General features: G+C 55.9%; 2 protein-coding genes and 2 long non-coding RNA genes across 13 annotated transcripts; 2 read left to right on the top strand and 2 right to left on the bottom strand.

Annotated features, from left to right (window-relative positions):
• Nucleotides 1-103: 103 nt before the first annotated feature.
• Nucleotides 104-6,188, bottom strand: GPATCH4 (G-patch domain containing 4). 2 transcript variants are annotated; one of them, XM_043569101.1, is made up of 8 exons: nt 6,095-6,188; nt 4,262-4,400; nt 3,740-3,813; nt 3,544-3,636; nt 3,375-3,461; nt 1,922-2,013; nt 1,627-1,677; nt 104-1,213 (listed from the first exon to the last, which is right to left on the bottom strand). In XM_043569101.1, the coding sequence occupies exons 2-8, from the start codon at nt 4,338-4,340 to the stop codon at nt 478-480; spliced, it is 1,212 nt and encodes a 403-aa protein (XP_043425036.1). In that variant the 5' UTR covers nt 4,341-4,400; nt 6,095-6,188; the 3' UTR covers nt 104-477. The 2 variants fall into 2 exon arrangements, with proteins under 2 accessions (XP_043425036.1, XP_043425037.1); XM_043569102.1 differs by having other exon boundaries at nt 5,194-6,110.
• Nucleotides 6,189-6,196: 8 nt separating this feature from the next.
• Nucleotides 6,197-13,306, top strand: LOC122476450. Of its 2 annotated transcripts, XR_006295493.1 has the most exons (3): nt 6,218-6,968; nt 10,527-11,234; nt 12,794-13,306. It is a non-coding gene; the product is annotated as an uncharacterized LOC122476450 (long non-coding RNA). The 2 variants fall into 2 exon arrangements; XR_006295492.1 differs by having other exon boundaries at nt 6,197-6,968; nt 10,527-13,306.
• Nucleotides 13,307-16,742: 3,436 nt separating this feature from the next.
• LOC122475710 lies at nt 16,743-20,358 on the bottom strand. Its single transcript, XR_006295287.1, has 2 exons — nt 18,920-20,358; nt 16,743-18,200 (listed from the first exon to the last, which is right to left on the bottom strand). It is a non-coding gene; the product is annotated as an uncharacterized LOC122475710 (long non-coding RNA).
• On the top strand, nt 17,923-23,414 carry HAPLN2 (hyaluronan and proteoglycan link protein 2). 8 transcript variants are annotated; one of them, XM_043567776.1, is made up of 8 exons: nt 17,923-18,019; nt 18,967-19,037; nt 19,377-19,435; nt 21,437-21,548; nt 21,767-22,120; nt 22,251-22,367; nt 22,495-22,677; nt 22,881-23,414. In XM_043567776.1, exons 4-8 carry the CDS (start codon nt 21,461-21,463, stop codon nt 23,159-23,161), a joined length of 1,023 nt encoding a protein of 340 aa, XP_043423711.1. In that variant the 5' UTR covers nt 17,923-18,019; nt 18,967-19,037; nt 19,377-19,435; nt 21,437-21,460; the 3' UTR covers nt 23,162-23,414. The 8 variants fall into 8 exon arrangements, with proteins under 8 accessions (XP_043423711.1, XP_043423707.1, XP_043423709.1 ...); XM_043567772.1 differs by having other exon boundaries at nt 17,927-18,019; nt 19,335-19,435; XM_043567774.1 differs by lacking the exon at nt 17,923-18,019 and adding an exon at nt 18,699-18,822.
• Nucleotides 23,415-23,832: the final 418 nt, after the last annotated feature.

Genomic DNA, 23,832 nt, shown 5'->3' with positions numbered 1-23,832 from the left:
TTTCAGGTGCTGAAAAAAAACCCAAGTGAGGTTCTCTGAGCTTTCTCCGTCCACTAACAGGGTAGCAAGATGGAGGTGAACAGAAGAAATCCCTTCAGAGGCATCCCAGGAAACGAATTTGTATTTAGGATGTTAGCAGGCGAGGGGTGGAGAGGCCAGTCAGGACTTGACCCGGCCCGGAGCCCAAGCTAACCATTTTTTTCTAGTGCTGACACTGGCAGGCTATGGGCTGGAGTCCATTCTGCCCACACTTGCATCTGCCTTCAGCAAGGGTGCCCCTCCAGAGGGCCTCTGCCTTCCTGTCCCCACAGTCCCCAGCACTTGCCCACACCGTCCTGTGAGCAGCTGGCACTCCGGCACTCGGCTTCCTCCTTGGGAGGGACTCCTCACGGGGAGGGCGCAGGAGCCCTCGTCCACTGGGGTCTCAGACTTCAAGTCCTGAAAAGGAATCTGTAGAGCCCCGCCTTGACCTGCCCTTCAGTCTTTCTTCTGTTTCTCCTTCCTTGTTCTCCCATCAGGGCTGACTCCAGCTCTGCCCCCCTCCCCCTCCCCGTCCCTTACATCCTCCTCCTCCTGGGGCCGCTGCCTTTTCTTCTTGCTTCTCCTGCTTTTCCCGTCAACGTGCCTTCTGCTTGCTGCCTCCTGGGCCCCTCTGTCTTCGGCAACCCGGGCCGTGGCTTCTGCACCCAAGTCTTGCTGCTGCCGCCTCTGCTCGCGTCTGCTGCCCGGCTCCGCGTGCGCCCCGCTCTCCGCCTGCTCCGGCCCAATGCCTCCTGTTCCACCCGACACCCCCACCTTCTCTGCTCGGTGCCGCCGCTTCTTCCTTTTCCCGAAGGGCTCATCCGTTTGCTCCCCGTTCTTCCACTCTCCCAGCTCACTTGTTCCTGTGGCCTCCCCGTCCCCGCCTCCGCCAGCTGTGCCCCCTGTCTCATCTGCAACTGCCTTTTCTCGCTGTTGCCTTTTCTTCTTCTGGCTTCTCCTGGTGCTCTGGCCTGGGTCCTCTGGGCACTCCTCTTCTGCATCCCCATCAGTTGCCGTAGCCTCTTCCTCCCCTTCCTGCTTTCTTTTCTTTTTCTTCTTTTTGCGGGGCTTGCTCTCAGACTGTAGTTGAGAGGTCCCGGGGTCCTGGCCTTTGAGACGAGCCAGGAAGGCCTGTTCTTGGGCCTCCAACCGAGCGAGCTTAGCCTTCATCGTGATCCCAAGACGAGCAGCCCTGAAACACATGGAGGCCCGGGTCGGAGTGAGGTATGGGGGAGCAGGCCTAGTCCTGAGATTGTGTGCAGAACTGGCAGGGGAGAAGCTGCCTCTCTCTCTTTCCAACGTTTATTGTTTTGAGAGAAGGCACACATGAGCAGGGGAAGGACAGAGAGAGAAGGAGGTTCCACACGGTTGGCACAGAACCCGACGTGAGACTCGATCTCATGACCCGTGAGATCATGACCTGAGCCACGATGAAGAGCTGGACACTTAAGTGACTGAGCCCCCCAGGTGCCGCGGAGCTGCCTGCGGGCAGCTGGAACCCTTCCTCCTGGGGTGGGAAGAGTACAGAGTGGCGCAGACCATCCTCTAGGGTGGGCTTGCGACAGGGAGGAAGGCAGGGAGCCCGGGGAGCCGAACACTACTCACTTGTGTGCTGTTCGCCCCTCACAGGCTTGGAGCAGCATCTCATCGGTCAGACTGTGGGGTGGGGGGATCAAGAATCACATACAGAGCTTGTGGAAAGGCCTGCCCTCTAAGGCATTCCTTCAACACTGACTTCCTGTTCGGGACCTGGCACTTTCTAGGTGCCGGCGATGCAAAGATCAGTACAACGTGGTTCCACCCGAAGCAGCCCAGTCAGGCACGAGACTTGGTGCCTTCTCTGGAGGTTCAAAGGTCTCTCCTCCCGCACCCCCCCCCCCCCACTGAAATGAGGTCTCACATCTTTGGAGGCTTGGACCCCTGGCTGTCATCATCACTGTGGCTCTCCACGTCTTTGTCTGGCTGTTCACCACCTGACGTCAGCGTGGCCGTCTAGAAGGAGTGACCATGGGGGTGGACAAAGCCCGCTCCACACCACTGCCAATCCCTCTCCCCTCCTGGAACCCCCCCCCCCCCCCCAGGAATTGGTAGCCATAGGCACAAATCTGCCAGTCCCCGATACGGCTCCCTGAGACCCCCAGGGAGGTGTGCCGAGCTGCATACTTCCAACTTGGGCAGGAGGTGGGCTGCAGCTGTGGGGGGTGGGGGGCAGTGGGCAGAAGGGAGGAGGGAGCGCTCCGGACCAGCAGGTCCTCAAGGTGCTAACTGTAAAGACGGTGCTTCTCACCCCTCCCCCACACCTACACACGGGGCTTTATTTAACCAGACTGGAAACCTACCACGGGCCAAGGGTTGGGGTACACAGTGGAACAGGATCGAGAGGTCCAGCCCACGTGAAATCTACGTGTGGGGCGAAGGGAGGATGGCAGAACACAGGCCATCGTGGTGAAAGCGCTGCCTGTGCCAGAGGAGGGGAACCCAAGCGGACTTCAGGGTTTAGGGAAGCTTCAGGACCTTGGTGAGCTCCGGAAGACAAACAAAAGTTGGCAGGCAGAGGGGGAAAGGCAGCGGGAGGAGCACGTGCAAAGCCCTGAAGGTGAAAGAAGATGGTACATTCCTGGGAACTGATTCTATCCGGCTAACAGTGCAGAGGTCTCAACAAGGGTGAGTACAGGACCAGGCTGCAGGGGCACATGAGCCAGTGTGACACATCAGGACTGTCCTCCTAGGTCAGGGACGAGCCAGAGCCCCAGTGAACTCTGTTACAGAGAGCACTCTGGACGCTCTGTGGCACTGAACTAACGGGGTGAGGAGTCTGCGTGTACGGCTGGGACAAAATCTAGCAGAAAGGACAACGGCCACAGTGATGAGGAGCAGGGGAAAGGGCTGCTACATGACACAGAGCCCATAGCACATAACAGATGCTCCCTTCTATCAGTATGCTGGAAAGCAGGAGTCTGCAGACCTGGGTTCTAGTCCTGTCTACAAGCCACTTTCCCCGCTCTGGGCCACAACTGCACAACACACAGGATGGGTCAGATCCTCTCTCAGGTCCCCTCTGGATTTGGAGTCCTTCGCACTGGGCATCCCCTCTCACCCTGCTCTGGCAGCATCTCTGTCCCCCCACCCTCTATCGCCGCCCCTCAGCAGATGGTAGGATCCACGGGACCTGCAGACCTCAGTCCTGGCTGAGGGCCAGGCAGTCTAGACAAGCAATGGCAAGGTTGGTCACAGAATGCGACGTTAGGGTGGTCCCCAGAACAGGTAAGGCATGCAAAGCAACTGTTCAGGCCCCGGGGGAGGCGCGGGAGGGGGGAAAAAGGATGGACCCTCTCACACCCAGCCCCTGGTACCTTTACAAACTTCTGATACAGCAAGTTGGGCTTGGGACGATTACGACGGGTAGTCTCCTTAGAAAGATGCCTTATCCGAACTCCATCCTGGGGGAAGGTGTCAGTCAATGGGTGGCACAGGCGTGTCCCAGGCCCCCACGGTCCAACGGCCATCTGTCAGCACTCCTACCTGCCCAGTCTCCACAACCAAGCCGGCTGCAGTCTTGTTGAAGAGCTCATTCCACCAGTGGTCCGTGAACTCCTTGGCAGGGTCATGTCCCACCTGCCAGAGGAAGAAGTGGGAACCCTGAGGACCTGTCCCTGCCCTGTCCCCAGAGTCCCCCTCTCCCATCCACACTGCCCTCCCTCAGCCTGCCCAGTCTTACCCCATGAGTGTCCTGCTTCAGCGTCACCCTGAGGGCCTGGGTGATGCCATTCTCCTTCCGGCCCAGACCTTTGCCTGCAGGACGGGGAGCGACCCGTTTATTCTGCCGCCTGCCCTGAGCCCCCACTGGGAGGGGCCACTCTGCCCTCCCACACGGAGCGCTGGCTACACTCCGTCCCGGGCGGATGCCTTCCAGTCCCACTGTTCCTGGCATTTCTGCACACAGCGTCCCTGCCTTTGTCTGAGCTCAAGCTGTCTTTTCCTCCTTGCTTCCTCCAGGACAGAGGTTGTGCCCCTTCCCCCCTCTCCCAGTCCTCCCAACCACTTCCTTCTCACGGACCCACTGTAATATTTCTTCCACTCTTCCATTTTCTGGAAAAGCTGGGAATTTTCACCTGTAAATTTCCCTTTAAACTAGCTTTTCCTCCTCCAGCTGCACGGATTACAAATGGGTAGCCCGGGACGCCGCCGCTCCCCTGGGCGGAAAGTTGGGGGGATGTGGAAGGGGCGCCACGGGGGTGACCTTGGGTCCATCCATGCTTCAGCAGCTGCTCCTCGGCAAACTTCATCCCACGACTCTTAATCTCTGGCGTGACACTCATGGTGACGGGAGGGTCACTAAGCTCAGGCCCTCAGCAGAGTAGACGACATCATTCTCATCCCTTCAAGAGAAAAGGAGAAAGTGCCCAAATCACCCATCGAATCCATCCTGGCTGCTCTCATAAAAATTCCTTTCCGAACCTGGGGCAGAGACAGAGGAAGGAGGCCCAGTCTTTGGGGAGCTCCCTGTCTGACCACAGAGAGGTCAGCAAGTCGAAAAGTCAAATCCTAGTGTCAGTAATGATACCGAAATGTACCGAGAGCTCACCACATGATGATTTCACTCAATCTTCCCAGCCCGGGAAGAGTACTCTGCATTCAGAAAGGTATTACTCTCCCCACTTTAGAAATGAGGAAATTAAGGCCTAAGGAGGTTAGGCAACTTGCTCCAGGTTACACAGCTGATGTGTAGACGGCAACCAGACATCTTGTCTGCAGACTCCCTGCTCTTCACCACTGCCTGACAACATCTCCCACCGTTTATTACCACGTAAAAACAAAGTTGAGAGGCTTTTAACGCGAGTTATAAGAATACTCAACAAAGGGACGCCTGGATGGCTCAGTTGGTTGAGCGTCCGGCTTCAGCTTGGGTCATGATCTCAGTTCATGGGCTCGAGGCCCGCTCTGTGCCGACAGCTCGGAACCTGGAGCCTGCTTCAGATTCTAGATCTCCCACGCTCTCTGCCCCTCCCCCGCTCGCTCTCTGTCTCTCAAAAAATAAAATAAACATTAAAAAAACAACAACAACAAAAAAAAAACAATGATGACCAGTCTGGTTAGGTATGAAAACAAACTCAGAATGACTTCCATTTCTGTTCACGTTCTTACCGTGAGGGACGATTAAAGGACGATTACCTGAAAACCTGATACTCCGAGAATCCCAACAGAAAAGCGCTGAATGAAGAAATGGCTCTGTCTTGCTTCTTGAATTTTTAAGAATGGTAAAAAGACACTGGGGCCTTTAAGGCTACCTCAAAACTCTGCCTCCTCCCGGAAGTTATCGCTGATGTATCAGCCCCCAAATTTCAATAATAAAAACATCTAACACGAACACATTTACTCGATGCCGGCATGCTGCTAATTGCTTTACGCAGATGATCTTATTTCCTCCTCCCAACAATCCTACTAGCAAGTGTTGCCATCATTTGCAAACGAAGAAATGGCACTGAGGAGTTTAGCTACCCGCCCAAATCAGAGAGCTGGCAAGTCGTGGATCCGGGATCTCAGACATCCCAGAACTGGTGTTAACACCCCCTCGGTCTCTTACGGCTCTCTGTGCTTCCCGACGAAAGGTTTACCGCACCCTCTCCCTCGTGGCAGAAACCATTCGCCCCGGAAATCGGAGTCGGACTTTGTCCTCCAACCCCAGTGCACTTAACGCAGCGCCCGGAGTGAGAATGCGTCCAGCCGGTATGACACAGGTGGGGGCTGCTTTAGCCCGCTGCCCATGGATAACTGTGGACAGAAGCAACTAGATCCCAGGCTGCGCGCCGCAGGCTCTGTGAAGTCTGCGAGCGCGCCTTCACGAACTATCTCCTCTCCTGTCAACCTGAGTTTTCTGGGAAAGTGGCCTAGGCCAGTCTCCTGACAGCAGTTCCAAAGGGCCGCTACCCTCTCCCTAGCCTCCTTCCTCGTGAGGTTTAAATCCCAGCCCTCCCGCCGCGGTCCCGCCGGGCAAAGCTACTCTCCTGCTCTAGCCTTTGCTCCCGAGCCCGGGCTCCGAATGCCACCGTCGCGGAGGGCGGTAGCCCCTTACCGTCACCGCGGGGCCCTCTCCGCAGGAACACGTGCCTCCTCCGACCAGTGCGCCGCCATCTTCCCGGAAGTGCCGGGGACTCGGCCCCTCTAGGCTGCCGAAACCATAGAGACCATCTCGGGTCCCGGAAACCCGGGTCCTTGGGGCCTAGTGGGTGTTGCGGAGGCTCCCTGGCGGGTATGGTTGCCATGGAAACTCTCGCGCGCGCGCCCGTGTCCGGAGGTTCGGGGGTGTTCTACTCTCCGCCAGCCTATAGCCCCGGAGCGGCCGAGGGACTTGTCCTAACTGGCCCCGGGAACGCCGAGAACAGCGTTGGCTGCGACGCTGAGCTAGTCCCGCCACAGACGTGGGGAAGGAGTCTCCGGGGAGCGCGCAGGGGTCGGGAGGGGGCCCCTCGGGAGTGGTTTCGGCGGGACCAGTGCTCAGCTTGCGGGAACAGGCGTTTGGAGGTTTGAGTAGGCTCATCAAACGCTGTGCCGGGACCTGCCTCTTTGGTACTGATGATGCCCTGACTCGGGAGCCTCTGGCCTGGCCGGGGTCGTTGACACCGTGAGTGGGGCTGGAGGAGGTGGGGGTGGGGCCCGGAGCGAGACGCCGGGCCCCGGGGTCCCGGAATGCGCGCCAAGCTGGGGACTTTGCACTTGCAAGGTGGCTCCACTGAGCAAACTGTGCAGTTAGCTGCACTTGGCTAACAAGTTAGCAGGAGAAGTTGCACATGCCCCCAGCCACACCCACTGTGCCCGGGCCTCGCCAAGCCCCCCGCAGAACTAAAACCTGAAAAAATCCGCCCATCGGCCTCCCTATTATCAGTATTTACGGGAAGTTAAGGGTGCACCTGCTCCAGAAACTGGAAGAGAAAAACCGGCATCTCCCGGTAAGGTTTGTCACAATTGGTCACTTTGTCACACTCCTCTTCATCACATTTTCTCCGTAAAATTAACTTTACTTTTAAAATATGCTAAATGTGGTGCGGAGGGAGGAGGGGGGCGCCTGGGTGGCTCAGTCAGTTAAACGTTGAACTCTTGGTTTCAGCTCAGGTCATGATGTCACGGTTAGTGAGTTCGAGCCCCACGTTGGGCTCTGCACTGACAGCGCAGAGCCTGCTTGGGATTCTCTGTCTCCCCCTCTCTCTGCCTCTCCCTCTCTCTCTCAAAAATAAATACACATTTTTTTTTTTAAACATGCTACATGGAGGGGCGCCTGGGTGGCTCAGTCAGTTACGCCTCTGACTTCGGCTCAGGTCATGATCTCAGGGTTGGTGGGTTCGAGCCCCGCATCCGGCTTTGTGCTGACAGCTCGGAGCCTGGAGCCTGCTTCCGAGTCTGTGTCTCCTTCTCTCTGCCCCTTCCCCGTTAGCGCTCTGTCTCCTCCTGTCTCAAAAATAAATAAACATTTTAAAAAATGCTACATGGGAACACTAGTTTAAACAATGGCGCTCGGTTAGTGGAATTCTAGATGCTTGCCTAGTGAAATTCTTCGTGATTGCTACGAAGATGCTCCTCAGACACTGGATTCAGTTTTGGAATCTTCTGTGAATGGGAGTCACTTCTGAGTCCTTTTCTCTGCCACTAACTGTGGGACCTTGAACAAGTCACTTCTGCTCAAGAGCACCCTTTCCCTGTCTGGAAAATTAGAATGTTGGACTAGTTAAATCATCTTTACAGACTTGGTTTTTTTGTGGTCTCTTGGGGGCCACTGAGGGAATCCCCAGACCGGGCTTCAGTTTCCACCACCTCCCTCTCCATTTCTTCTCTCTCCTCTCCCTATCCAATGTCTTACATCATATTGTGGTGATAAAAGAGGTTTGAAAACTCCGGAATGAGGGAACCGCAGGGGCCCTTCCCAGCTCACAATACTCTGTGGGTCACTCTAAAACCCGAGTGGCCCTAATTCCCTGACCCAGGGCCCCTATTCTGGTCTAAGGCCTTGAGCTCTGTGTTCTGCCTGACTCATTTATTCAATAAACATTTATTAAGGGTCTCCTTTTTTTTTTTTTAATATTTTTAAACATATTTTTTAGTTTATTTATTTTGAGAGAGAGAAAGCATGGGAGGGGCAGAAAAAGAGAGAGAGAGAGAATCCCAAGCAGGCTCCACGCTGTCAGCGCAGACCACGATGCGGGGCTCAAACTCACTAACTGTGAGATCATGACCTGAGCCAAAAGCAAGTCGGACCCTCAACTGATGGAGGCTACCCAGGTGCCCCCATTAAGGGCTTTCTATAGACCAAGGGCTGGAGGTATAAAAGTGCTCTGTCTCGTTGGCCCTCACAGTCTTGTTGAGATACAACAAGTTGCCAAGCATTTATATCACAGGAACAAGAGCTCTGGTGAGGTTAGGACACAGTACTGGGGTGGGGGTGGGGAGTAAGATGGCTGCACCTGCCCGTGTTCGGGGGCCCCCGGGCGAAGCTTTCTGAAGGAGCCTCCCTTGAAGGTGCAGGCCTGGCCCTGGGGACGGTGTGGGATCGCAAGGGAAGTGGGCCTCAAGGAGTTCCAAGTGACGTGGAGTCTCACGCCTCCTCACAAGAGTAGAAACAAAGGCTGTTAGAACAAGAATGCGCGAGTACTTAGAAGGAGGTAATCTGACTTGCAGACATAGCATGGTACATGGAAATACTTATTACAGTAATATCTAAAAATGGAAAAATTGTAAAGAACCTAAATAGCCCACAACAGAATGGCCAAGTAAGTTAGTGTGACCACACGGTGGGCTAACATGCAGCCTTAAAATATGATGTTGAAGGATTCTTAATAACTTGGGGGAAATGTCTATGATGTAATTGCATTGAAAAGAGCAGATACAAGATGGCGCCCATAGGAAGGGCTCATCCTTGTTAAACATCCATAGGTAAGGGCTCATTCTTGTTGTTGTTGTTTTTAACGTAATTTATTGTCAAATTGGTTTCCATACAACACCCAGTGCTCATCCCAACAGGTGCCCTCCTCCATGCCCATCACCCACTCTCCCCTCCTCCCCCACCCCCCATCAACCCTCAGTTTGGTCTTAGTATCCAAGAGTCTCTTATGGTTTGCCTCCCTCCCTCTCTGTAACTTTTTTCCCCCGTCCCCTCCCCCATGGTCTTCTGTTACGTTTCCCAGGATCCACATAGGTTTTCACTCATATGTGGATCTTGAGAAACTTAACAGAAGGGCTCATTCTTGTTAAGCGTCCATAGGTAAGGGCTCATCCTTGTTAAACATCCATAAGTAACGGCATCAGAAGGAATAAGACAGTTAAGCATTAAAGTAATATAGCAAAAGAGGTACAAGACTTGTACATGAAAACAAAATGTTGCTGAAAGAAAATAAGGAAGATCTAAATAAATGGAAAGATGCCCATGTTCATGAATGGGAAGACTTAATGTCACCATACTCTCCAAATTCAACACAATGAATCTGCAGACTCAACACAGTCTCTATCAAAATCCCAGTCAGCTTTTTGGCATGAATTGACAAGCTGATCCAGACATTCATATGGAAATCCAAGGAGCCCAGAATAGCCAAAACATTCTCGAGAAGGAACAAAGTTGAAGGACTAATGCTTTTCTATTTCAAAATTTACTACAAAGCTACAGTAATCAAGAGTGTTGTTCTGGTATAGGATAGATGTACAGGTCAATGGAATAGAATCCAGAGTCCGGGAGTAAACCCATAAATTTATGGACAATTTTTTGGCAACAAGAATGCCAGGATTCAATGGGGAGAGAATAGTCTTTTCAACAATGGTGATGAAACAACTGGATAGCCAGATGCAAAAAAAAAAAGAAAAAAAAAGAATTTGGACCCTTCCCTCATATCATGCAAAAACTAACTCCAAATGGATCAGAGAACTCAATGGAGGAGCTAAATCTCTAAGGCTCTTTTTTTTTTTTTAATTAAAAATGTTTTGTTTATTTATTTATTTTGAGTGAGACACAGAGAGAGCACAAGCCTGGGAAAGGCAGAGAAGGGGAGTACAGAGGATCCAAAGCAGGCTCTGTGCTGACAGCAGAGAGCCCAACGCTGGGCTTCAACTCACAAACAGTGAGATCGTGACCTAAGCCAAAGTCAGACGCTTAGCCAACTGAGCCACCCAGGCACCCCTCTCTAAATCTCTTAAAATTAAAACTTTTGTGGTCCAAAGGACATTATCAGGAAATTCAAGAGACAATCCACAGAATGGGAGGAAATATTTGCAAATCATATATCTGTTGAGGTTCTAATATCCAGAATATATAAAGAACTCTTACAACTCAACAATAAAAAGACAACAGGATTTTACAGTGGACAGAGGATCTGAATACACATTTCTCCAAAGAAGATCTACACATGGCAAATAAGCTCATGAAAAGATGCCCCACTTTATTAGTCATCAGGGAAATGCAAATGAAAATCATAAGGGATACCATTTCACACCTACTAAGATAACTAATTTTTTTTTTTTTTTTTAAGGATAACAACATGGAGAGGATGTGGAAAAATTGGAGCCCTCGTGTATTGCTGGTGGGAATATAAAATGGGGCAGCTGCCTTGGAAAACAGTTTGAAAGTTACTGAGAAAGTTAAACATAGAATTACCATAGGACACAACCATCCCACATCCTGGGCGTGCGCCCAAAGAGAACTGAAAACCTATGTCCCTATGAAAACTTGTATGTGATTGTTAACAGAAGCATCATTTGTAACATTCAAGAAGTGAAAACAGCCCAAACATCTATCAACTGCTGGATGGATAAATGAAACATGGGAGGCGCACGCAATGCAATAGTACTTGACCGTCAAAAGCAGTGAAGGGCCGGTGCTCGCCACAATGTGGAGAAACCTTGGCAACGTGCCAGGTGGAAAGAAACCAGAGACAAAGGCCTCATCCTGTGTGGTTCCGTCTGCACACAATGTCCAGAACAGGCAAATCTGTAGACACAAGTCCGTTTGGGAGAGGTCAATGAAGAGTGACTGATCTGGGTACAGGGCTTCTTTTTAGATTGATGAATTGTTCTGGAATTACATAGTGGTGGCAGCTAAACTCGTGAATGTCCTAAAAACAACTGAACTGCATTTTACAGCATGTGAATTATACCTTTAGAAAATGCACAGGCACACTAGAACAAAGGAAGAACACGAACATGTTATAAGCAGCCGTTCCTAGGTGAAGGGATTATGGGTAAGAGTTTCCTCCTCTTTGTACCTTTCCCCTGAATTTCAAATTTTCTGGAGTTAGCATATATTATTTTATCAGAACATAAACAAATTTTTTTAATGTTTATTCATTTTTTGATAGGGACAGAGCCTGAGTGGGGGAGGGGCAGAGAGAGAGAGGGAGACACAGAATCCAAAGCAGGTTCCAGGCTCTGAACTGACAGCACAGAGCCCAACGCCGGGCCCAAACTCACAGACTGTGAGATCATGACCTGAGCTGAAGTCGGACGCCTAACCGACTGAGCCACCCAGGCGCCCCTTGGAAAATAACTCTAAAGCAGCAAATGGGTGCAGCCCGGAGTCAGTGCTGAGGGATTTGGCACAGAGAAGAGAAACATAGAGGAAGTGGGCGTGGCCCTGGGATTACCGACTCGAATTCCTTTCTGTGTTTCTGGACTCGAGTGAAATCCTCAAGGTATTGGGTTAATTTTCTGTACTGCGCTTAAGCTCCCCCAGCAAAGCCTGAGGGCTCATGAATGCCTGAGTCACTTCTCTTCCCCAGCTCTTGTCACCCCTTTTTTTTCCCCCTGCAGATAAAACCTGAAACTGGGGTGCCTGGGTGGCTCAGCAGGCTAAGCGTCCAACTCTTGGTTTCGGCTCAGGTCATGATCTCAGGGTTCGTGTGCAGAACCTGCTTGGGATTCTCTCCTCCTCCTCTTTCTGCCCCTCCCTGCTTGCGTTCTTGCTCTCTCTCAAAAATGAGTAAGTAAATAAATAAATGAAACAAAACCTGAGAGCGAGCTCAGACAAAACAGCTTATGGTCGCAAGTACAATGTGGGGCTTTGAAAAGCCTGTATCGCAAGCACTCGCATGTTTACAGAACAGCCTCTGTTCACTTTTGTTTCCGGGTGGAAAAGAAGGCGCCAGGTCTCAGTTTTCCTTAGACCGACATGACTTCCTAATCCCTCGCCTAGGCAGTCTCTCGCTTTTCTACCTCATTGACCCAGTTCGCGACAATAAACACATTACAACCCTGTGCGTACAGCGCTTTGCTATTGAAAACTAATGGTTTTTATAATGGTGGTTTACAGTTTAAAATGCCATTTTCACAAACATTATCATATTTGATCCCCACCGTGACCCCGCGTTGGATGTAGTTGTCCCTATTTGCAGGCAAGTCAGCGGAGGGCCAGAGGGCACACAAAACGGGGATGGAGAGAGAGGACCGCGGTCTCAGGGGGAGACAGGTGTATCCCAGAAACGCCACTGTCACCTGACCTTGGTACCGTCCTCCTCTCCCTTCGGGGTCAAGGCCTGAACTCCAATCGCTGTCTCCCCAGTGCTTCTGTGGACCTTTTCCTGGCCTCATGTCCCCCCCGAAGGGAAGGGGCCTGAACCCCCAACGCGGAAATGCTGGCCTTGGGGTGGGGTGAGCCCGGAGGGCGGGAGGGGGGAGGCGCCAAGGGGCCCTCTGTCCTCCGCAGCTCTCGGCCACCTCTAGAGTCACCCTGGAGAAGCACAGTGTTCAGGGGAGCGGATGCATCCACATTTGGGTTGCTTGTTTTCTATTTATTTATTTTTAGGTGCAAAAGGTGATTTTATTAAAGCACAGGGAGGACCCTGGGCAGGAAGAGCTGCCTTTTTTTCCATTTTTAGAGGGCAGTCCTTCCAGAGACCTCTGTGGAAAAGCAGTGGGACCGGTCCTGCAACGGATGGCGTGGGAGGCCCCGCAAGCCCCCGCCCCCAACTCCCCGCCTCGGAAAGAGACTTTGAGAAATCGGGACTCCGCCCCCTGCGCCCCGGGCTCGCGAGAGAGCGAGGGTCGTCCCAAGGGCGAGCGGACACCTGCGCGCGCCCCCTGCTGGCCCTCGGGCGCCCTGCACGCTAGCACCGCAGCCCAGACTCCCGACTCAACCCACGTGATCCCAGTCCTGGAAGTTTGGAAGGACAAACAAGAAAATGTTCAATTTACTCTATGTGGTGGGATTGAGGGAGATTTTCATTTTTAATGTTTTGATGTTAAGTTGTATACAATTAAGTATCATCGTGTGATCGTGTTTTTAAAAAGCAATAAAAGTTGCCTTCCAATGGAAAAATTGATTAGTCTGGGATTCATTTTGGCTTCACTGTTACATTTAATTCTCTAAGATTCCTGGAATTGATTTAGTTTATGGAGAGGGTTGTGGCTCATATACGTCTATATTTTTTCCCTCAAGATGTCTAACTAGTTGTCCCAACCTGTGGCACCGTGAATGTCCACCAGGGGGCGTCAGGGTAAATATGCTGCAGTCACCCACTGGGACACCGTTCAGACCCAGAATCAAAGGAGGAAGCTTTATGTCCCATGCTGATGGGACACATGCCATGCACTATTAGGCGAAAAGAGCAAGGCAGGGAACAGCTCCTAGGATATGATCTCAAGTAGATTTAAAAAGAACATGCAGGACACCTGGGTGGCTCAGCAGGTTAAGCATCCGACTTCCGCTCAGGTCATGGTCTCACGGTTGGTGGGTTCGAGCCCCCCGTCGGGCTCTGTGCTGAGGGCTCAGAGCCTGGAGACAGCCTGCTTCCGCTTCTGAGTCTGTCTCCCTCTCTCTGCCCCTCCCCCACTCACACTCCGTCTCTCTCAAAAATAAAAAAATAAAAGGAAAATAAGAACATGTAGGGGCACCGGGATGGCTCAGTCGCTTGAGGGTCCAACTCTTGGTTTTGGCTCAGGTCTTGATCTCACTGTTTGTGAGTTCAAGCCCTCCATTGGGCTCTATGCTGGCAGCATGGAGCCTGCTTGGGATTCTCTCTCTCCCTCTCTGCCCCTTCCCTGCTCTCTCTCTCTCTCTCTCTCTCTCTCAAATAAACTTAAAAATAACTTAAAAAACAAACATTGATTTAACTCATTAATGAGGGAACAAGGCAAAAAAGGAATCTCAAAGTAAGATTACTAATTTACATATGAGACTGGTCGACTTTCTAAGGCAACCAAACTGAAACACTTTTATGGTTAACTTCTGTATCGGGCAACAACAGCCGATTACTTTATCCACTTCTGCGGGTTAACCACCAATAGGACGGAACTGTAAATGTCTGGTTGTGGACCATTTATCAAGTAGACTAACAACAAAGGTACATTCTCCAGGCGAGTCCGGTGGCTGTCAAGCAAGCTTTTGACGATGCTCCAGAGTGATACCAAAAAAAACACCCGGAACAAGCACTTGTCTGTTTACCTTTTCCAAGTTTGGAGGAATTATTCTGTCACAGAAGGGAGGAACTCCTCTAGCTTTGGACATAAGCTACCTGGGTTACCTAGTGGCTAGATGACCTCGAACAAGTTACTAACCTTCTCTGGACACTGGTTTTTGTGTCCACGAGACGGGAACGATGCTGTGACAGTATATCTCCCGTGGGAAAGGATGGGAGCTCTGGGATGGGGCTCACTCTGTAAATTATTCAAATTCTGGTCTGAGAATGGTAGATGGGTACGTCCTTCTGGGTTTCAGTTTGATCCACGGGAGCCTGGGAGTGGGGGTCTGCACACAGTGCGGTGGGACCTAGCCTCGACCAGCTGGGCAGAGAGCACAAGCAGGGGTGTGGGAGAGCCCCAGGCCCCGCACCATGAGAACGGCTGATGAATCGGGAGTCGGGGTCTCCAGGTACTTGCAGGAGGTAGTTGAACAGAAATACAGTTTCAATGGTCCACTCGTGGGGCGCCTGGGTGGCTCAGTCGGCTGAGCGTTTGACTCGGTTTCGGCTCGGGTCACGATCTCACGGTTCGTGGGATTGAGCCCTGTGTCGGGCTCTGTGATGACAGCGTGGAGCCTGCTTGGGATTCTCCCTCTCTCTCTCTCTCTCTGCCCCTCCCCCTCTCAAAAATAAACAAATAAACATAATAAATAAATAAATAAATAAATGCCCCCCTTGAACACAATGGCGAACAGACTATTAACAAACAGAATGACAGGTGACATGACTATTAAAAAGTAAAATATAATTGTAGGGGGCACCTGGGTGGCTCAGCCGGTTAAGCGTCCGACTTCGGCTCAGGTCATGACCTCATGGTTCGTGAGTTCAAGCTCCGTGTCGGGCTCTGCTGACAGCTCGGGGCCTGGAGCCTGGAGCCTGCTTTGGATTCTGTGTCTTCCTCCCTCTCTGCCCCTCCCCAACTTGTGCTCTGTCTCTGTCTCTCAAAAAATAAAAAATAAATGTAAAAATAAAAATAAAAAGTAAAATATAATTGTCAAATCTTTGCCACCATGAAAATAGCTTCTAGATGTTTGTCTTTTACTGTTCTCTGTGCTTCCTGCCATTTGACCTTACCCTCACCTCCACCAGACATCACCCCCAGACTGGGAACTTCCATCCGTTAGCATTCTCTGCACACTGAGGCCCTTCAGAAAATTGTCATTTTATTTTTAACGTTTGTTTATTCGTTTTGAGAGAAAGACAGAGAGAGAGAGACAGAGAGAGAGAGAGCTGGGGAGGAGCAGAGAGAGAGGAAGAGAGAGAATCCCAAGCAGGTTCCACGCTGTGAGCTTGGAGCCTGACATGGGGCTCGATCCCACAAACCACGAGATCATGACCTGAGCCGAAATCGAGTCAGACGCTGAACCGGCTGAGCCCCCCCGGGCGCCCCCAGAAAATAGTTTAAATGGATCGCAGTCCCGTTGTTTAGGTGAGGACACAGGCCCAGTGAAGAGGCCGCGCCCCGGGGACACACAGCCTGCAGCAGAATCATGACCCCAAGGCCGGCTCAGATGCAGGCTCAACCGTGCCCCGCGGCTGTAACGTTTGGACCCTGGAGCTCTGTCCTGCACACACAGGGCAGGTGTCTGTCTAGCTGGTGGGTACATCCGTGGCCAGGAGCGGAATCCAGGTGAGGGGTCGAATTGAGCAGAATGCTGAGTTGAGGACTGCTGCCTTTTGTCTCTCAGGGAAAGGCCAGGGACAGCCATGCCTTCTAAGGCTCTGTCCGCTCTCCTCTGACAGCCCTCTGGTGCCGTGAGAAGGTTCCCGCACAGGAGGAGCTCCCCCTGCCCCCCAGCAGGCCCTCAGAATAGACAGGGCTGATGGACCAGAACACTGGCCAGGTTGGGTGAGCACCAGGTGACACCCCCATTCCATTCCCTTGAGACTTTGCTGAGCCAGGCAGGAGCTGCCCACGCGGCCAGCCCAGTCCTCCCCCTGGACACGGTCAGTCCCAGTTTCGAGGTCCCGGTCCTACTGAAGTGGGCACCGGGACGCCCACTTCTCAGGAGCCCCAAGCTTTAAAAGGGCTCAAGACACTGAGCTCCGTCCAGGACGTCCAGGTGGGGCCGGGCCACCAAGATGAGGAACAGTTTCCTGCCAAGGCTCCGTGGGGCCTCTGAGGCACGGAGGTGACGTCCTCACGCTCCGCAGACAGACAGAAGTATAGAGAGTGGGAGGCAGCGGTCCTGAGTGGAAAAAGTGCCTTTTCCTGAAGACTGACGTGTCCCCAGCCTCCCCCCTACCTCCTCCCACGGGGATGCAGGGATCCAGTCCCCCAGGAGGCTCCGCCTGGGCCAGAGAGAAGCGTGGCCTGGGGCTCGCAGGGTGGAGGAGGGAGGCAGCTGTGTGTGAACCTCGCTGGAAGGACAGGGGGTCCTGCCAGTCACCCACAGCCTCTCCCTGCAACCGCCTAAATGGCTGCCTTGCCAACCATCCTCGTCCCTCATGCAACAGTCAACGGGACCTGCTTGTGCGCAGCCGGGATCAAGAAGCTGGTCGGCCGGCTGCCTGATGCCAGGTCTGGGTGCTCGAGGAAGAGAAGTCAGGGCTTGTGCGGGCTCGTTCCCATCACCTTGCTGAGTCTGCGGGCAGTGGGTGGCAAAGACCTCCACCCAGAAGAGCGAGCCCAGCAGCCAACCCTCCCGATCTGCTGAGTGTCTGGCAGACTGAGGACCGGGGGTGAGAGGACCTCGGGCAAAGGGAGTGCAGTCTGGCTCACCGCACACTTCACCGGGCCGTCCCTTCCCCAGCTCCATCCTCAAAGGGCTCTTTCCGCCTCCATCAACTGTTTCCAGGCCTTCCTCCCTGCCAAACTCAGCCTCTTGTGGGTTCACACACCTGAGACTTGCAAACCACGGTTCAGAAGCGATCTGGGGAGGCGGGAGGGCAGGCCGGGGGGCCTGGGCCGTGGCAGAGCCGCCGTGTCCCCCTCCGAGCCGCTGCAGGGGGCTGTTTGTCTGAGTTGGGTGTTGGCCAGTCAGATGCGCGGGATCGGATCCGGGTGTCCTCGGCCCGAGACAGGGGCCGTTTGTCCTTTTCCTCTGGGAGGAGGAGGGAAGGGCTCGGGACGGGGATGGTGATGCAGGACGGTGGAGACTGCCCTCCAAAGCCCTGAAGGGAGCAGGTGGCGTGGGCTCCCTGTTAGGAGATGCGGCCCCAGCGGAAAAGCCCGCAGCCCGCGACTCGGAGAATCCGACTGAGGCTCCGAAGAGGGATTGGCGGGAACAGCAGCAAGTCCCAGGCTCCACAGCTGCCTTCCGTGCGGGCTTGGGCAAGGCCCTCTCTCACCAGGTCCTCTTGGTCGGTGACTGAAGAAGCTGGGCGTCCTGAGGTCCCCTCCGGTTGCAAAAAGCGCGCGATCCCAATAACGCAAAGCTACTGACGTGGGGTTGCCGGGCAGACAGAAAGCAAGGCTAAGAGGGACCGGAAGCTGGAACCTTCCTAAATGGCTATTTCCGGAGAGAGTCCTCCCTCTGCCCTGACAGCAAACAAAAAAGAAACAGGCTTATCCTGGGCGTTGAAACGTTCCATATGCTGATCCGGGGCTTAGTTCCCTGGCGTGTATACTGGTAAGTGCAGTGAGCTGTCCACTGGAGGTCCCTGCTGCTTGTCCGGGGGGCAGATTGTACCTCGACAGAAAGGTCCGGACTGGGCGTGTGAACTCCAGCCGCTTAGACTCCAGGGGGCGCTGTGGAGAAGCGTATGTCCTCCCAGGGAGGTCGAGGACCTCCCTTCTCCGGAGCACTGGCACTAGGAGGAGGCGGGACAAATAAACCGACCCCTCTTTTGGAGAGCTTTCCGAAGTCCTTCTCGGAAACTCCCGTTACCCTCCCGGGCGCAGAAAGCCCTCCTGCCTTCGCTCCCAGTGCTATTCCCACCACGCGTTCTGCCCTCCACGGGGCCCCGCCACCCCTGGCCTCACACCACATCTCTCCCGAGGCTTGAAGCCTGGCCTGGAGGGGACCCCCCCCCCTTTCAACCTTCTCACCACCGCTCTCCCCGCCCCCACTCCCCTCTCCCTGGGGATGTCCAGTCCTGTTCTGAGCCTGCCCCTACCCCGGCCCTTTTTCCGGTGCTGTGTGCCAGCCGGTCCCGCATCCCACATCCCCAGCTGTTGACATTTCGTTGCCCTTGCCCACAGGATAAAGAAAGGGCCCCTGTTATTCAACAATAGGGGGAAAGACAGAGACAATGGGAACTTGTGCTTCCGATGGGGTGGGGACGGAGCGGGAAAGAACAGACAGACGGACAGACAGGGGGCTGGACAGAAGGGGTCAGGTTTCTTGAAGCAGCTGGAGGTCCTGGAAGTCTGGGTCCCACCCTGAGAGCCTCCTCCCACAGGCAATGCGCACCCGGGCTCCGGAGGACAGAGGTGAGGACTGGGTGGGGGAGGGGAGGGTGCTGCTTGGACGAGGCCCTCGGGGAAAACCGGAGACAGCGGGGGCTTGGCCACAGGTCCTCGGGCTCACCTTAGCTCGTCCGCACACCCAGCGGCCAGCATCTTCATACCCATCAGACAGTCTGCCCCTTCTCTGGCCCTCGAGCATCAGGAAGAAACGAGGCACCACCTCCTCCACGTTCTTCCAGGTAATCCTTCCCGGGTGCCTCCTTTACTGCATCCCTTTGGGGGTCCCCACCCCTGGCCCCAAGCGCCGCATCTTCCCCAGGCCCAGATGGGGGAGCAGTGCGCATACAGTGCCGGGTCACGGGCTGGACACAGGTCACTTAGCCTGGCTTAGTGGAGTGGCGAGGGGAAAAATGCTCTCGGCACCTCGGCTGCTTCTGCGAGCTCAGGGCAGAAGCCTTTCCTCAAAGGTGCAAGAGGAGGGACCCCGCTGATCAGGCGCCCAAGTCCCAGGGCCCTGAAGTGCTTGGATCTCGCAGGGGCCCAGGCAGCGCCTTCACCGGAACCTCTTCCTGGAGCAGGACAAGACGCCGCCAGTCCCTGTCGCTCCCGTCCCTGTGAAGAGAGCGACTTCTAACAGGTAGGCAACTGGGGCTGTCGGCTCTCTGGTTCTCTGTAAGGGCTACGAAGAGGGTTATGTGTGCGCCTGCTTTCAAGGACAGAAGTACAGACCGGTGGGCTTGCGCCTGACCTCAAATACGCGTTCAAATCCCAGCAAACCCTACTCTTACCAGCTGTGCGACCTCCCTCCAGTCGCCTAGAATTTGTGCCCTTTGTCTGAGCATGCGTAAAAGGGGATCCGTACGTCCGAGGGGAGGGCCGGGCGCGCTCTCACGCAGGTGCGTCGGCGTGGCTTCCCACCCGCCCTCGGCCCACGCGGCCCTCCCGCCCTGGGCGCGTCCCCGGCCCGCGCACTTGCCCTCCAACCACCGCGAGGCCCTGCGTGCCCGGCCCCCGTTTCTCCCGCGGCCAAGGCCTTCGTTTGCAGGAGGAGGAGGAGGGGCTCGGCTCCACCTCTTCCGACTCCTGCTGTGTCTCCTCCTTCTCCGTCCCGGCCGGCTCTCCTTCCCAGAATCCTTCGTGTGGGCTCATTCACTAACACACACACTTATTTAGCACCCACTGTGTGCCAGAAGCGAGGCTGGATGCTGCGGATGATAGCTAACACATGCATGGCGCTTACTGCATACCAGACACGATTTTGAGCACTGTACACGTTACTTCAGTGAGATCGATGGGAATTACTACCCGCTTTTTACTGATGAGGACTTTGAGGCCGAGAGAAGTTAAAGAACTCGTTCAGAGTCACGCAGTTAGCGCTTGGAGGAATCAGGTTTAGAAAATGAGTCAAGCTAGGCTAAGGGGTCCTTAGTCCAACTTCTAAAAAATGGTCAAGGTGATAAAGAACAGATAGAATAAGGCAGGGGGGAAACTGGGGCGCCTGGCTGGCTCAGTTGGCCGAGCATTGACGCTTGGTCTCAGGGTCGTGAGTGCTAGCCCCATGTTGGGGGTAGAACCTACTTACTAAAGTCAAATAATTTTTTTTAAAAAGAAGGGGAAAATGTGGGGCGCCTGGGTGGCGCAGTCGGTTAAGCGTCCGACTTCAGCCAGGTCACGATCTCGCGGTCCGTGAGTTCGAGCCCCGCGTCAGGCTCTGGGCTGATGGCTCGGAGCCTGGAGCCTGTTTCCGATCCTGTGTCTCCCTCTCTCTCTGCCCCTCCCCCGTTCATGCTCTGTCTCTCTCTGTCCCCCCCAAAAAATAAATAAACGTTGAAAAAAAATTTAAAAAAAAAAGAAGGGGAAAATCAACTATTGAAATAGACAATTGTGTTTGGAATTAGTTCTTATAATTTTGTACTTGCCAGAAACCTCACTGATACGGCCTACACGCGCATATGTATTAAAATTCACACAGTTAATTCAGTGGCTAATAAAAGTCCTTCTAAGACCAAGTGTCCAGGTCAGTGTGGTAGGCCACAGTGCACTGCCGCCGGCCGGGGAAGAGGAAGGTTTTCCCAGAGGCGGTTTGGCCCGCAGTGACGCCTGGGAGAACCAGGTGAGAGTGAATCTGGGCACTTTTGGAGTCAGAAGTGTCTGGAAGACTGTGCAGAGGGCACAGCGGGTGGGAGGCGACATTGAAGGCACGGTGAGAGGCTGGATCCCAGAGGGCCTTGGCTAGCAGACCAGACTGTATCCTTAGGGCAAAGGGAGCGACTGCTTTAAGCAGGAGAGTGACAAGGTTAGGGTTGGTCACTCTGGCTCCGCTGGAGGGTAGCGTTGGAAGAGGAGAGAGACGGCGGCGGCAATCCGGCCAGGCAATCCGGGTTTCAGGACCCAGATGGGATGGCCCCTGGGAGGGGAGGGGGGAGGGGAGGCGGCGCCAAGTCTGGCCCTGCGGTCTGAGAGGGGCGGCCCAGCAGGCCTGGGGGAAGGGAGTGTGTTACTGCCCCTTCCCCCATCACCTTTTGCCCCCAACAGCCCCCTTCTCTGCCCTCACGCCTTCCAGCTGGACCCCTCAGGGATCCCTGATAGATGGGAGCTCATCTCCAACCCCACTGCCTCCCCGCTTTGTGCCCCGCAGACGGCGCTGGGCTGACTCTCCATCATGCCAGGCCTGCTTAGTCTCCCAACATTCTGCCACTTCCTTCTCCCCTGGGCCCTCGCCATCTTCCACAAAGCGCTGGGGGACCTAGGTAAGACCTCAGCCCCGCCCAGACTCTGGGGACGGTGGGGGAGCGGCTCCAGGGGTGGGTAAAGTGGATAGGGCAGCCGACTGAGGTGTTCAGGGAGTGAGAGCCTTTGCTGAGTGCGCAGTGGAGGGGGGGGGGGGGGGGGTCTGGGGAGCAGCGTCTGGACGGGCACCTGCAGTGGGGGTCAGGGGGTTCCTGCCACTGTGGCCCCCTCTGCTCAGCACCCCACCCCGGCCCCCACTACCTCCTGCCCCCCATCCACGAGGTCATTCACTCTCGTCGTGGGGCCACGGCCACGCTGCCTTGCGTCCTGGGCGCCCCGCCTCCCAGCTACAAGGTCCGCTGGAGCAAAGTGGAGCCCGGGGAGCTCCGGGAAACGCTGATCCTCATCACCAACGGCCTGCACGCCCGGGGCTACGGGCCCCTGGGGGGGCGCGCCAGGATGCGGAGGGGGCATCGGCTGGACGCCTCCCTGGTCATCGCGGACGTGCGCCTGGAGGACGAGGGCAGGTACCGCTGTGAACTCATCAACGGCATCGAGGACGAGAGCGTGGCGCTGACCCTGCGCCTGGAGGGTGAGGCCCTTGGGTTCCCGCCCCCCTCTTCTCCTGTGGGGCTTTGGCCGCCCCAGCGCGGGTCTCCCGGGGTCGCCCAGCCCTCTCCCCCGTCTGCCGGCCCTCCTCAGGCTGCCGGCGTCCCCCCCAGGTGTGGTGTTCCCGTACCAGCCCAGCCGGGGCCGGTACCAGTTCAATTACTACGAGGCGAAACAGGCGTGCGAGGAGCAGGACGGGCGTCTGGCCACCTACGCCCAGCTGTACCAGGGTGAGCGCCCGACCTGGGCACCGCCCGGGCCTGTCGGGGCTGTCACCCGGCTCCGCGGGGGGCGAGCTCGGGTCAGGTTCCTGCCGGGACCCCTCTGACCCCCGCCCCGTCTCCCCCTGCCCGCCAGCGTGGACCGAGGGCCTGGACTGGTGCAACGCGGGCTGGCTGCTCGAGGGCTCCGTGCGCTACCCCGTGCTCACCGCGCGCGCCCCGTGCGGTGGCCCGGGGCGGCCCGGGATCCGCAGCTACGGGCCCCGCGACCGGAAGCGCGACCGCTACGACGCCTTCTGCTTCACTTCGGTGACTGCAGGTGAGCGCGCGGGCGGCGGGGGGGTGGGGAGGGGGGAGGGGGGGCGGGGGGCGGGACCTGGACCCGCGTGGTCCCTGCGTCACTGCGCGGGCCGGGCTCCCGCCCCCGCCTCCCGCGCGCCTGCCTCGGCACCCCCACCGCTGCCCGGCCTCGGTCCCGGGGAGGCTTCGGCCGCGGAGGGGGTGACGCGCCCCGCTCCCCAGGCCACGTGTTCTTCGTGCCCGGGCGGCTGACGCTGTCTGAAGCGCACGCGGCGTGCCGGCGGCGCGGGGCCACGGTGGCCAAGGTCGGGCACCTCTACGCCGCCTGGAAGTTCTCGGGGCTGGACCAGTGCGACGGCGGCTGGCTGGCGGACGGCAGCGTGCGCTTCCCCATCACTTCGCCGCGGCCGCGCTGCGGGGGCCTCCCCGACCCCGGCGTGCGCAGCTTCGGCTTCCCGCGGGCGCAGCAGGCGGCCTTCGGGACGTACTGCTACTCGGAGTAGGGCCGCCGCGGCCCCCGTCCCGCAGCCTGCCACGGTCGGGGTCCCGGGGTCCCAGGGTCCCGGCCGGGCGGGGGAGGGGAGGTGGCGGCGCCCTGCGAGAGGGGGGACACCCCCCCCCCGCCCCGGACGCTCGCACCCGGACCGGCGGCCGTTCGCGCGCTCCCGCGGTCGCTGCTGGGGGAGGGCGAGCGCCCGGGGCATTAACCCACTTCTGTCCACAGCAGTTAAGTAACTTGAGGACTTTGTGTGTCGAGGCGGGGCGGCCTTGGGCCCATCCGGCCGACCACGCTGCCGGGGAGACAGTCAGAGGTGGGGCCCCTGCCGCTGGAAGCGAGCCTGCCGGACGGCGGGGGTCGCGAGGAGGGGGCCCCAAAGGTCGAGGGGGACTGCGGGCACCGCGGGCGGCAGAACCCGGGGACGAAGCGGGAGAACGCGGGGTGCTGTTGCGCCGGGCGCCACGCGGGGGCGCCACGCACCCACCGGAGACTGTGGTTCAGATCTGCCCGAGCGCTCCAAACCCGCAGGCCTGCCCGCTGGGCACCACGGAACGAGCAAAGATGAGCCTACACAGATTTCACAATGTGTTTGTATCCTGCCAGTCTCCTACCCTGTGTAGGAAACTCGTAGCGTTGTTCCGCCGACGGGAAGCTGACCCGTGCTCGGGGAGGAGG

The sequence above is a fragment of the Prionailurus bengalensis genome, chromosome E4, assembly GCF_016509475.1.
Source record: "Prionailurus bengalensis isolate Pbe53 chromosome E4, Fcat_Pben_1.1_paternal_pri, whole genome shotgun sequence".
Taxonomy (NCBI): domain Eukaryota; kingdom Metazoa; phylum Chordata; class Mammalia; order Carnivora; family Felidae; genus Prionailurus; species Prionailurus bengalensis.
Note: the sequence above shows the minus strand (reverse complement) of the source record. Positions and strands in the feature narration are given on the sequence as shown.